This window comes from Bos javanicus, chromosome 24, assembly GCF_032452875.1.
Source record: "Bos javanicus breed banteng chromosome 24, ARS-OSU_banteng_1.0, whole genome shotgun sequence".
Lineage (NCBI taxonomy): Eukaryota > Metazoa > Chordata > Mammalia > Artiodactyla > Bovidae > Bos > Bos javanicus.
In genome coordinates this window covers 22,346,807-22,360,825 of record NC_083891.1, presented here as the reverse complement: position 1 = coordinate 22,360,825, position 14,019 = coordinate 22,346,807, and the positions used below count along the sequence as shown (strand labels likewise).

Genomic DNA, 14,019 nt, shown 5'->3' with positions numbered 1-14,019 from the left:
TCCATCAACTTGGAGGACAGCCTCCAATTATATTCTGGAAGACTCTGTGGCCCTGGACAGCTGTTTGATTTTAGACAATGGCTTGGACACAGAAGACATGTGACTACACCTAAGGTAGGCTATGGGTTTATAGACTTTGAAGGAAAGACCAAACATGTCAAAGTGAATTAAGTTCATGGTTTATTGCGCCAGCGACCAAGAAATTTCTTTTCAACAAGGTGGGTAAATGGAGCAAGAACCTGTCTAGTCTGTCTCAGCAGCTTTTTTGAGTTCCAGAATCCTTGATGGATCCTGTGGTTGCCACTTACATGATCTCTGTGAGGCAATGGGCTGCTGCGTCTGAAAAGCTTAACTGCATTGCTCACCACATCCCTTTTAATATTCAGGGCTTACATCCTCAGCCAGAAAGAAGCTTTACAAACTGAAATCATTGACAGACCTCCAGACCCCTACCTGAGGTTTGAACTAAGCAGAAGGTCAGCTGAGTCCCCATGGTAATGGGCAAAGGAGTCAGTGTATTCCTGACCCTAGGCATCATCTCTACACCACTTTTACTGCATCCTGGGGAGTGGCACCTTTGCTAAATGCCCCGTAGGAACCCTATGAGAGGAAGTCGCAGAGGATCCAGGGTTTCTGTTCTTAGAGGGTGAGGCCTTGCTGGAACTAAGAAATTTAATTGTGTGCTGCATCATAGTTCTTTTAAACCTGGGGCTTGAATCATTATTTTTGAAGAACTTACATAAATTGTCTATGTCCTTAATGTCTTCTTTTAAAGGATTATTTACAGATATTGAGATTCTCTTAATTGTTGAACCAAACTGAGCACTGCTAAAAATACATCTTCAATCTGGGGAAAAAGACAGATTTAATGCTCATGTACTTCTGCTTGTGTCTATGTGTCTGCTTATCCTGTATTCTAGAGAGTTCATTTCCCACATGAGCCTCTCAGATTGACAGATGACATGAAACTAGGAAGGTCCTTTGAAATGCCAGTGGCAAAATAAAAATTTAAGGGTTAGAAATATGAGCTTAAAAAGTAAAAGAAACTAAGCAGATTAAATGTCCTACCTTTAGCCCCCAAATAAGCATTTAAACAGAAAAGATATGACTTAATAGAAGTGCTTATGATTTCAAAAGCCAGTTTTAATGAACTTCTAGCTCAAAAGAGCCAGAAGAATGAACCATCTATGAAAAAAATGCCATCAGTTAGTTTCCTTATCAATAGTGGTAACAATTGCTTTCTGTACATTCCACACAGGTAGGCAATAGCTGTGGCATTTGGGCTAATTTTGAGCTTCCCTGGTGGCCCAGACAGTAAAGAATCTGCCTGCAATATAGGAGACCTGGGCTCGACCCCTTAGTCAGGAAGATCCCCAGGAGAAGGAAATAGCTACCCGCTCAACTATTCTTGCCTGGAAAATTCCATGGATGGAGGAGCCTGGTGGGCCACAGTCCATCAAGTCACAAAGAGTCAGAAAAAACTGAGTGACTAACACTTTGACTTCTACTTTTCACTTTGGGTTAACTTCATATATCTCATTTCAAGGAGATATTAGTCAGACAGAACAAGATCACTGGAATGGGTAAGTACTGGGGTCCAGCCCCGGTTGGATCCAGGGATTCCCTCTGGAGGATGGAGGTGGCGATTAGAGGAATAGAGAAAGAGATAAGGAAAGAATTTTGCAATTAAGAAAATAGAGGAGAGAAAAGAGGCTGATATTCCTTGGTTTACTCAGAAAGCCAATAAAGCCCCAGCACCGGACTTGCTCTGTTCATATAGGCCGCAGGCGCCCTCTTGAATAGCTGAAGGTGCCCCACCTTATGCACCTTCTCGAGTGGGTCTTAGAAGCCCAGGCAGGAAAGTGAATGCAGAGGGTCCCTGTGCTCTAGGGAATCAGCCTGAAAAGGAAAAGGAAAGAGAAAGAATGACACGGGGAGACCGAGCTTTGAGCAATGCCTGTAGCTTTATTTTCAAAGGGAGCTTATATACCTTAAGTTGTGCATAGAGGAAAATAGGGGGTGTAAAATCATGCAAAGTCAGCAGTCTTTGATCCTTATAGAGACCAGGCTTTTCTTTTCTGCAAACTTATCATATACAAATGGTTTAGGTGATTTACATCATCTTCTGGCCAGAAGGCCTGTTAACATTTTATGACTCTGATAAAGGTTTGTCAACCATAAGACTTATTTTCTCTAAGAGTAATTATTTTAAAGTTTGGCGCCATCCTCCGAAGATTTTAGATAAAGTTGCATTCCTATAGGGCAGAGGTGCAGTGGGTTTACAACAAGGAAAGAATTTATTACCTTAAGGGTCTAAAGTTGTTAACACCAAGGCCACTACTTATTTTTCCTACATACCAACTATATTAATTAATACACTTCCAAGGATACAATACAGGGGATGTGGAAACTTGGCAGCAAGCATTGGCTCAACAATGAAATCTTCTACTAGTTCTATTCTAACAATTTCTAACTCTCCGAGGGGCTCTATACTATTTGAATATCTTAAGCTTCCCATGCCTCTTGGGGTTGGGAGACTGTAAACAATCGTATGCTTAGCTGTAGGAGTCCGGGTAAACCTGTCAGGCAAGTTAAAGAGCCATCTGAGGGGTTTGGATTGAAACACTCCTATTATGCCCAGGAGGCTAATTAACTAGAGCTCTAAGTTGATTTCCTTCAGAGAAAGGTGGTCGGGGATAGCCCCCCCCCCCCCCCCCCCGTTAATGTCAGAGGAGTTGGTGAAGGTCATAAAATAGTAAAACAGACAGATTCTGGTTTGGGGGTAGACGCTCTGAAAGATCCAGGGGTCCCTTGAGCCCTGACTCGCCTTTGCATATCAGGCCTCTCCACATGACCTTTGTCATGGGTGGGAACTCCCATGCTGGCTCCCTGCAGGTAAGGGTCTCAAATCCATGTCTGATAATAATGACAATAATAGCAACATCCATATATTGACTCCCATTGTGTGCCACTCTCTGGGTAGATAGACATTGGACTTGAAATGGCTTTGGACTTGGACATCTTCAACCTGAAAAACTCAAGGAGACACTACCCCGCCCCCACCTAAACTTTAAACTCTGTGATGACAAAGACTTTTGTACATAATCTCCAGATGCTAATGATAATCACAATAGCTGCTTCCCAATCTTTGAAAAATAAATTTTGTTAAGTGGCAGGGAGAAAAGATGATATGGTTTCAGAAGGGAAATTGGATGAAATGGATTGACGTTACAGGGAGGCAAATGAAAGCCCAAATATAAAGAAGAAATGGCTATCATTTATTGGTACTCAGCAGTGACACTGAAAACCCTTATAAGGATGTCCATTTGCTCACTAGGTACCAGCTACAGAGGTTACCAGCTGGTAAAGTTGATGCTGTTCTCCTCATTTTATGCATGAAGAAGTCAGAAGGCAAGTAAAAACTTCTCAAAGTTCATACAACTAGGAAGAGAAAGATTAGGGTTATTGACTATAAAGCTCATAGTGAAGATGAAGTCGCTCAGTTGTGTCCAACTCTTTGTGACCCCATGGACTGTAGCCTACCAGGCTTCTCCGTTCATGGGATTTTCCAGGCCAGAAAACTGGAGTGGATTGCCATTTCCTTCTTTAGGAGATCTTCCCAACCCAGGGATTGAAACCAGGTCTCCTGCATTGTAGGCAGACGCTTTACCGTCTGAGCCACCAGGGAAGTTATATAAAGCTCATATATTGTCACTAAGTTTTAAAATTATCCCTATCATTGGAAGTAATATTTTATGGCCATTGGCTAAATGTCCATCTATTGAGAACATATTTAGGCAATTTTCTGCATGGGATGAAGGTGAGCCCTCCCTCTTTGATCCTTCAAGCATTCAGTATCAACGAGTCTGTTTGTCAAGTAATAAACTCTCATAAGTATGAATGTTAATGAACTGCCTCATAAAACCATGGAGTAATAGGTGATGTTGCTAGTCACTAAGTCATGTCCAACTCTTTGTGACCCCACAGACTGTAGCCCACCATGCTCCTCTGTCCATGGGATATCCCAGGCAACAATACTGGAGTGAGTTGCCATTTCCTTCTCCAGAGGATCATCCCAATCCAAAGATCAAACTTGAGTCTCCTGTTCCAGCGGATCTTCCCGACCCAGGAATCGAACCCAGGTCTCCCGCATTGCAGGCAGATGCTTTACCATCTGAGCCACCAGGGAAGCTATTTATAAATAAGTAAAGTTAAAAAAAATCCTGCATACTGAGTGGTGCAGCCAAAAAAAAAATGTTTTTTAATATATCAAAGTAGAGCCATGTACCTTAATATCTGTTATGAACATAAACATGGGCTTGAAAGAAGCCAAATATTTAGAAGTAGAGAACAGACATTAGTTGAACATCTACTATGTTTTAGAGACGGTCTAGAAATGAGCCCCTCCGGAGGAGAGTGGGAGGACGGCCAGGAACTCAGGTGTCGATGGAAGAAGCAGCACGTCTACAAGGGCTGGTGAGGAGACCAGCCCAAGCCTAGCAGAGGTTTGAGGGCAGAGCAGTGGGGAATGTTGTGGGGTAGGTAGGAGGGGAAGAGCCTGCAGCGGAGCTTGGATTCCGGGTGGATCTTTCAGCCCTGGTGCTGTGGGCATCAGGAGCCATGCTGGATTCTTGAGTAGAGAAGTGGGCTGAGGAAAGCAGTTCAAGAATATGGAGAACACGCTATGTCAGGGAGGAAACGGAGGCCTCAGTGGCAGAAAGAATAGTGCTGTCTTTCTTTCATTTTTTCTTTTCTAAAATTTAGTTGGTTTACAATGCTGTGTTAATTTCTGCTGTATGGCAAAGTAATTTGGTTATACATATATATACATTCTTTTCCATTATGATTTACCACAGGATATTGAATAACAGTTCCTCGTGCTGTACAATAGGATCTTCTGTTTATCCATACTATATATACACTAGTTTGCATCTGCTATTCCCCAACTCCCAACTGATCCCTCCCTCAACCCACTCCCTTGGCAACCACAAATCTACAAAAATGGTTGTTTTTAGAAAGGAGACCCCCCCACCCCGAGGTTGACAGGAAGCTTTGTAGGATAGACATGAGTAACATTAATGATGTATGTGTGCCAAGCAGTGTTCCCAATGCTTTAGATTAATAGACACTCATTTATCCTTCAACAGTCCATGAGGTAAGTAGTAGTATTATCATCAGTCCCATTTCCCAGATGAGAAAACTGAGGCCTCTAAAAGCAATTGGTCTGAAGGCACCAAGAGCGGATGCCCAATGTTCAGTCTGTGCTCACCTCACAGCCATACTCTAATTACAGATTACAGTGCATTAAAAATCATTATTTGATAATATTACTATCTGGTGTCATCTAGCAGTTTAAGTCACAACTTGATCCGACTGTTATCAGAAATGGCAGACACAAACCCATGGACAGGATTGACAACCTGATGTCCCAGAACCTGAGGCGTACGAGACAGACCTCAGGTCTTAAATTTCTATTCTAGCAAAGATGAAAGTCAGATTACATGTATTGGTTAGGTCTGTAGTTATTTCGTTTATGACCATGATCACTTCCTTTCCACATGCAAGCAGACCACATGTGTACCTTTTATCTGTCCCCAGGGGCTCAAGACCTGGATCGTATCCGACTCTCCACCTATAGAACAGCATGCAAGTTGAGGTTTGTTCAGAAGAAATGCAATTGTAAGTATGCTGGTTCCTTGGGCCAGCTACCCCCATGAATCCTATAGTTCACATCTGTTACTTGGGCTAACTACTCTTGTGAATCCCATAGTTCACATCTGTTACTTGGTTTATTAAAAGTAGGCTTTTGTGCAAGTATGGATTTAAAAAAAAAACTATGTTTATACCACAATAAGAGATTATGATACAAAAATGGTAGAAAGACTTTTCCCAAACAATTCTGAATGACTCAACTGCTGAAGTATTGGAACAGATGAACCTCTGGATATGTATCCTGCCCTTGAAATGGTTGAAATCCAGATGGATGAGTTTTCTTTTCTCTAGCTTTGGTATTATAAGCTCCAAGCCCTCCAAATGGCTTCCAAGAACTTTAGAAAATATCAAATATTAAGTCCTCCATATGTTTTCTTTACAAATATAGGGAAATGTTTACAAGCTCCTGGAAAACATTTAAGTTTCTTTCTGAAACTACAAAAATGAGTCCTTTGTATCAGAGCATTGACTACTTTTGCTTACATCAGACCACAGCAAGAGAGGAGACAATGATACTTAAAGAAACAAACTTGCTTTAACTTTTCCCCAAATTTTAACATGTAGCAGCAAACTGGCTCATCAGTTAGCGAGCAGTTTCACTTTCCATGCCAGGTCAGTACTTCCATCAGATTATCACATTCATTTTCTCTTGAAAAATAGAGTGCTTCCAAGTTCATGTGTAGGAACTTACTCTTGTCTTTTTTGAAAACCGACTGCTATAAAATTAATAACTGTTCTCATTTTCTAGTTAGTATTGGACAAATTTTGAAAATGAAAACCATAATGTTCTCCTGCACACACAGACATAGTTCTTGAATATCTAAGCATGGGCATTAGGCACTTGGTGAATGTGGAAACCAGCTGCGTTTACATCTCTGCTCTCCCGGGATCTCTAGCAAAATGCTTCTTATGGCCCTGGGGGGACCACCTCCAGCCCCAGGCTTCTCAGTTTACAGCTACAGGAATGCACCGGAGATATCTACTCCTCAGCTTGCTCAGCTGCAGCTTCTTCCCTAGCTCTAGTAGGAAATGGGTCTGAAATTTGGGTCAGGACAAGAAGGAAGAAAAAACCAGGTGGGTCAAATATCAAAGTTGTGTTTTAGCTTGTTGTGTGTGCGTGCTCAGTCATGTCCAACTCTTGCAACCCCATGGAGTATAACCTGCCAGGCTCCTCTGTTCATGGGATTTCCCACGCAAGAATACTGGAGTGGATTGCCATCTCCTCCTCCAGGGAATCCTCCCAATCCAGGGATCGGACCCATGTCTCCTGCATCTTTGCATTGGCAGGCTCATCACAGGAAGCTAACCCAGTTCCCCAAAATGCAATAGAAGATCACTGCAGATGCAGGAAGGAACCTGGGATTGTGCTTCCGGTCCTGCATGTTGATAGGTCATAAAAGCCCTTTTGGGGACTGGTGTTAAGGGATCAAGAAAATGCTCCCACAAGAAAGCTTCCCCTCCCCCCTCAACCCCATCACCTATATGTAAACAAAAGGAAGAATCTCTGTGTTTTCAGCAATGAAAGTGAAGGAACCCTCTGCCTTTTTCCTTATTACCACTCCAATGGGCCTCAGTGTAGACGGAGTTCTATCCTCATAAAGCTTTGCTACACAGAGCCTTCCTTAGGTTACTTTCAGTAGAGATGGGGAACTTGGTGGATCTGGCAAGAGGTGATCAGGGACCTCCACTAAGAAAGAAAGTGACAGGATCAATGTGTATTTTAGAAAAGAAATTGTCAGGTATTGAAGAAGAGTAAAGAAGTGTTGTGTTTTGCCTTGGGTGTCATTAAATTTTTTTGGTGTGCTTATCTTCTCTCATTCACCAAATTCAGGACTCTTCACAGTAGGGTCAGTTTTTTTGTATGTTGTCTACGTTTTACTTAAATTTCTGAGAACAAGACTGATGTTCAATAAATATTTCTCTTTGTCCATTTTGTATAAACTAGGCTATGAAATACTTTGCTGAAATTACATTAGATGCCAGAATAAAATATCTTGAGTGCTTTCCAAAGAATAATACAAAGACAGTACAAAATGGTAAGGATGAACAAATACATAGCTAGTTGAATAAATAAGGAAAAGTGAGAAAGGAAGGAAGAGAGGGAGGGGGGAAGGAAGGAAAAGTAAAGAAAAATGACCCACATTGATTAGGCAACCCTGCAGCCAACATTACAAAGGGTGCACACCATTGGCCCGAACTGCGTCCAGCAAACCACAGGCCATATCTCATTCCTCCTACTCTCTGACAGAGGCCCTTTCTCCTTTTGGGGTACCTCCTTTTCCATTTCCTGCTCCCCTCATCCTTATTCCACATCCTGAATTATGTCATAACCTCACTGACTCTTTTGGAAAACAGTGGGAGAAACGGTGTTGATCCATCCCTGTCTATCCCTCTGTGCATCCACTCACTTACCCCTTAATTTAGGAAGCTTATAATGAGCCCCTGTGCAAGGTTTGGCACTGCTCTAGGTACCAGGAATAAAGCTGGAGTGAATGAGATGTGATCCCTGCCTTAAAGCTGCCCAAAGTCTAATTGGGTAGATGGATTTTTACACAAACAACACCTCGTGGAAGTGTAATAAGGGCAGAGCGTGTGTGGGAGCAACAAGAAGGCAGAGCCCAGACCTAGGTGTGAGGGCTGCTGGCGGGAGTTTTCCTGGAGCAAGAGACACTGGGCTGAGTCTTAAAGAATGAGTAGACATTACACAAGAAAGTGTTATTTGCTTTGCAAGGTACCTTATCAACTTCATATGTTTTAGGGAAAGGAAAGATATTACATTCTATACAAACTAGACAAAACTAAGGCTCAAGGGAAAAAAAATAAGCATATATTGAGTGCTCTGCTAAAATTAAGTTTTGTTTTAAAGTTGTTTCTACCTGTATCAGAAGTCTTACATGCAAGCACCATGTGTGTTACTTAAGTTTTCCTTCCTGACAAAAAATATAACAGTTGTATTGAGGTACATGTAAAATGCTCACACAATTGGGCTTGGCTTATCTTCATCAAAGTTGAAGTCTTCCTTTTAGGAAGATAAGCAGCAACACTGATGTACGTGAGATATTAGTCAACATGAACATATACCCCTCTATTCAGTTCAGTTCAGTTGCTCAGTTGTGTCTGACTCTTTGTGACCCCATGAATCGCAGCACGCCAGGCCTCCCTGTCCATCACCAACTCCCGGAGTTCACTCAGACTCACGTCCATCGAGTCAGTGATGCCGTCCAGCCATCTCATCCTCTGTCGTCCCCTTCTCCTCCTGCCCCCAATCCCTCCCAGCACCAGAGTCTTTTCCAATGAGTCAACTTTTCGCATGAGGTGGCCAAAGTACCCCTCTATTAGAGGAATGTATTTTCTGTCTGCCATAAAACCTAACCCACAGTGCATTATGGTACCTGGTATACTCTACAATAAAAGAAATAAGGAAAAAATCCAGGAAGTATGCTTTTAAGGGCATCGCTTTATTGAAAACTCTTATACTGTATTTACTCATGGAAATCAATAGAACTTAACTGAGAACAGGGTGTTTATTCTTAGGCCCAGACCTTATTTATAGTTAACATTTATTTTGTATATTAACAAAACTAAGCTTTAAAACTACATAATGGAAGAAAAATGTAAAAACGGACACAAAGTCATCACCTAGAAAAAGTATTTCTGGGGGTAACATGGGGTATATAGAATTTTAGGAGATTTCTTTTTTTATCTAAATTTAAAGATCAAAAGAGCTAGTTAATTCCCTATATTTCCTTCCTCATAGCCCTTGCCTACTCTATTGCTAAAGTATTGATTCCTATCACTGACATTCATGTTCATTCTGTTTAATACAGTTACTGATGTATACTGAGAATAGCTCATTACCACTGTCCTGAAAAACTCCAAAGGAGAGGCCAGAAAACTGTGGCCTGTGGTCTGAATGTGGCTCAGCATCTATTTTGTATCAACCATGAACTAAGAATAGTTTTCACAGACGAGTATTTGATAATAGAGAACATTGATTCACAACCCCGACTAAGCAAAATGTTATCCTCCCAAAATAATTCCATTCTTCTCATTGTTTAAAAATCGGACGCAAGACTTCTTTGGTTGTCCAGTAATTAAGATTTCCCCTTCCAATGTAGGGGGTGCAGGTTCGATCCCTGGAACAGGAGCTAAGATCTCACATGCCTCTCGGGCAAAAAACCAAAATGTAAAACAGAAGTAATACTGTAATGAATTCAATAAAGACTTTAAAAAATAGTCCATATCAAAAAACAAACAAACAAAAAAACCTTTAAAAAAGTGGACTCAATTACTGTATTTTTAATTTCACAAGTAAAAACGTGGAAACTTGTTTTCTCTACTTAATATCTACACAGTATTACTGTGTAAAACAGTGGTGCCTCTTGGTCCACCAAAAAAAAAAAAAATTTACTAACTTCTGCTAGAAGAAAAGAGCTGTAAGAAGCCCACTTTTAGCAGACTTGATGATGTTAAGGAACAAACTAGTGGTTATCAGTGGGAAAGGGAAAGGGGAGAGGGGCAGCAAAAGATTAAGAGGGTAAGAGATACAAACTATTAGGCATCAAATAAGATGCAAATAAATAAAATAAGCTTCAAGCTACATTGTACAACACAGGGAACGCAGCCAATATTTTATAATCACTGTAGATGGAATGTGTGCTCAGTCGCTTCAGTTGTGTCTGACTCTTTGCAACACTATGGACTGTAGCCCACCAGGCTTCTCTGTCCATGGGACTCTCCAGGCAAGAATACTGGAGTGGGTTGCCATGCCCTCCTCCAGAGGATCTTCCTGATCCAGGGATTGAACCTGCATCTCCTGTTTCCTGCATTGTAGGTGGATTCTTTACCACTGAGCCACCAGAGAAGCCCATAGATGGAATGAAAATGAAAGTGAAGTCGCTCAGTCATGTCCGACTCTTTGCAACCTCATGGACTGTAGCCTACCAGGCTCCTCCGTCCATGGAATACTCCAGGCAAGAATACTGGAGTGGGTTGCCATTTCCTTCTCCAGGGGATCTTCCCAACCCAGGGATTGAACCCTGATCTCCTGCATTACAGGCAGATGCTTTAACCTCTGAGCCACCTGTGAATCACTCTATTGTACACTTGTAACATATAATATTATACTGCAACTATATTTCAATTTAAAAAAAAAAAAGAATTTTTTTTCAGGCAAAAGCTTCTTCTTTCCTTCAAATTTCTCCATAGGCTCTATTTCCCAACTCTGCTTCTTCCCTTTGCCATTCATCTTTGTACCTTGTCACACCCTCCTTCCCCTGCCATAACTAGCACATTTTCTAATAAAACAAGAAGAAATGTGTCCAAAAAATAGGAATCAAAATTTGGCTATTTTATTTTCTAGGAGGACTGGAACAGAATGGAGACTATGATAATATTTCCAATACTCCTTCCTAATCAGCAGTCTTCTCTTTCGCTTCCAGGTATCCTGCTAAATTTCCACAAAATAAATACCCTATATACCATTTACAAACATGTGAAAATGGCCACATCTCTGCCTTTATTTTGAACAAATAACCATCTTCTACTAGAAAATGATTTCCTCGGTCAGCACTGACACAGTTAACGACCCAGATACCCTGTAATGTCAGCAGATCTTTCTTCAGAAATTGCTTTGGAGTCAAGGAAACATGGCCTTAAGTTCACGAACAACAAAAGGCAACAGGAGAAATCAATGAGAAATCTCGAAGTCCTCCTGCTTAATAGTGAGACCAAAAAAGCAAGGAGACGAGAGGATCCTCTCCCCGACACCTGCAGCCGACACTGCACCGTCTTTAGTTCTGGTTACAGTCTGAATTTTCTATCACTCATCTCAATTAAAATTGAATTAAAATTGTGTTTAAAAAAAAAAAGAGGACAAAAGGTATACATTTGCCTCTGGACTTTTACCGCCTTTCCTCTAGTAAATGAAACATTTTTTAAAAGTAAAGTTTCCTTCAATCAGATATCATTTAAAGTCAGAACACATGCTTTTCTCTGTAACTTCTCTAAACTTCTTTCAGGATTTCCTGTGAACCAAAAAAATAGAGTTGTCTATTTACTGAAATGTTTCTTTATCACTGCAAAATTAACCCAAGTGAGTGCTATCTATGTCCTAGGTCCTGAATAAACACTCCCCTATGGATGAATGAAAGTGCCCCACTAGACTCACTTCTCACCCGCCAAGTGACTAGTCTTAGGCTGCAGGAATGGCCTGCATTAACAAATGCTAGTATCACACTCATTTTTCTTCAAGCTAGTGTATCAACATGTTCCTTATCCTTGTCTCATATTTTTTGTTGTTGCTTTTTCTTTTGGCTGTGTGGCACATGGGATCTTAGTTCCCCAACCCAGGATCAAACCGGCAGCCCCTGCATTGGCAGCAGAGTCTTAACCACTGGACCACCAGGAAGCCCCTTGCCTCATTTTTAAGTGTGTGGATTTCTGATTGCCTGTGTCAGTTTTTATCTTTGCTTAACAAATGACCACACACTTAGCAACTGAGAACAACCACATTTATAATTACCCAGTTTCTGTAGGTAGAAACCCAACCAGCATGGCTGGACTCTCAGCTCAGAGTCTCATGGGCTGACCTCAAGTGCTGGCTGAATCCGTGGTTCTCATCCTGGGGCTCCAGGTCCTCTTCCAGGATAACTGGCTGTTGGTGGAATTCACATCCTTATGGTTGAAGGACTGAGATCCTCGTTTGTTGCTGACTGTCATATGGGGACAGCTCTCAGTACCTAAAAGCAAGTCACGTTTCTTGCCACGTGGCTCCCCACAACCGTTCAGAGTGTAAATATCTGCTTCTTTATCCATGTTTCTCACTGACTCTCTCCTCTGTGACCAACTAGGGGAAAAAAAAAAAAAAAAAACCTCTCTGCTCTTAAAGGACTCATGTGCTAGGTCACGCCCACCCAGATACTCTCTCTATCTCAAGACAACTGATTTGGGACTTCAGTTACATCCGCAGTTACCCAGAGAAGTACCTGGATTAGTGTTTAATGGAATAACTGGGACTAAGTATCTGTCCTTGACATGCCAGGAACCTTGGGGTGGGGCCAAGCAGGGTATCCTAGGATCCTACCTACCACATTGCCCAAAGTTTAAAGAAAAAACACAGGCAAGAGAAATAGCACCCCCTCCAAAAGATATGTGTTTAAAAGAAAAAGATAGGGACTTTCCTGGTGGTCCAGTGGTTATGACTTCACCCTCCAACGCATGGGCTGCTAGTTTGATCCCTTGTTGGGGAGTTAAGATCCCACATGCCTCGTAGCCAAAAACCAAATCATAAAACAGAAACAATACTGCAACGGATTCAATAAAGACTTTTAAAATGGTCCACAGAAAAAATAATTTAAAAAGAAGAGATAGAAGAACTCGCTCCACTCAAAGAGCCAGAAGAAAGAGCAGGAATGTTCACAGGGAAATAAGTGACAGAGGTCAAACCCTCACAGCAAACGTATCTCTGTATTCTTCCAAATGTGTTTGATATACACTTTCATTCCTGATGTTGAGTCATTCTAGACACTTGTTTAGAATAAAGACAAGTGGATCACACTAGAATACAATGTTCCCCCAAAATTCCCTGTGGGGAAGTCGGGGGTGACAGCAGAACATAAACAAGCCCATTAAAGATGCCCATGCGCCAGGTGATGGAACACTGCTTCGCTCTGGGCATGCTGCACCATTGGCAAAAATGTCTCCCCTTAATCAGGCAAATTTCTGGTAGAGAAAAGCTATGATTTTAAAGCCCTAATGCTTCTGATGTGGGTTTAATTAAGGCTACTTCTTCCCATTAATTGCCTTTAAGCTCTTAAAGACCCAAGGCTTAGGTTACTTGTTAGTATTTTTATTTTTAGAGAATGCTGGAAACTTGGTCTTCTCAAGCTGCTACCACTGCATATACAACCTGTGAAGTAAGCTGACACCTGTAGTCTTGTTTCCAAGCATCTGGATGTAACATCCATCAGCTTCCTTCTCTCCTGCTTCTTCTTTACGCCAGGAAGCTGTGCCAACTAAGCACTTTCACTCTCACAGTTTAGGAAAGAGCATCATCTTAAATGCTGCAGTCAGTTGGGAAGGAGTGGTATGTAAGGAGGAATACCTTTCAAGCTTCTCCACCCCCATCTAAAGGAGGCCAGAGAGAGATGCAATGACCTTCCCATAGTGATCTGCCAGGCTCTGTTCCTGGGAGCCTGCGGTATCAGCCCAGGGCCAATCAGCAGAGTGATGAAGCAATACCCAGGGGGTGTTCTCCTGCAGCCGGCTCCCAGGATCCCTGGACTCAGGAAACACAGAGGAAACAAA

At 41.8% G+C, this 14,019-nt stretch overlaps 1 protein-coding gene across 24 annotated transcripts in view; it reads left to right on the top strand.

The window, feature by feature from the left end:
• DTNA (dystrobrevin alpha) overlaps window positions 1-14,019 on the top strand; it is a 453,431-nt gene that overhangs the window by 295,923 nt on the left and 143,489 nt on the right. For all 24 annotated transcript variants that reach the window (XM_061399629.1, XM_061399630.1, XM_061399615.1 and 21 more), the window contains one exon: window positions 5,599-5,679. In XM_061399629.1, the coding sequence (XP_061255613.1) occupies window positions 5,599-5,679 (81 nt within the window). The remainder of the gene's footprint in view (window positions 1-5,598; window positions 5,680-14,019) is intronic.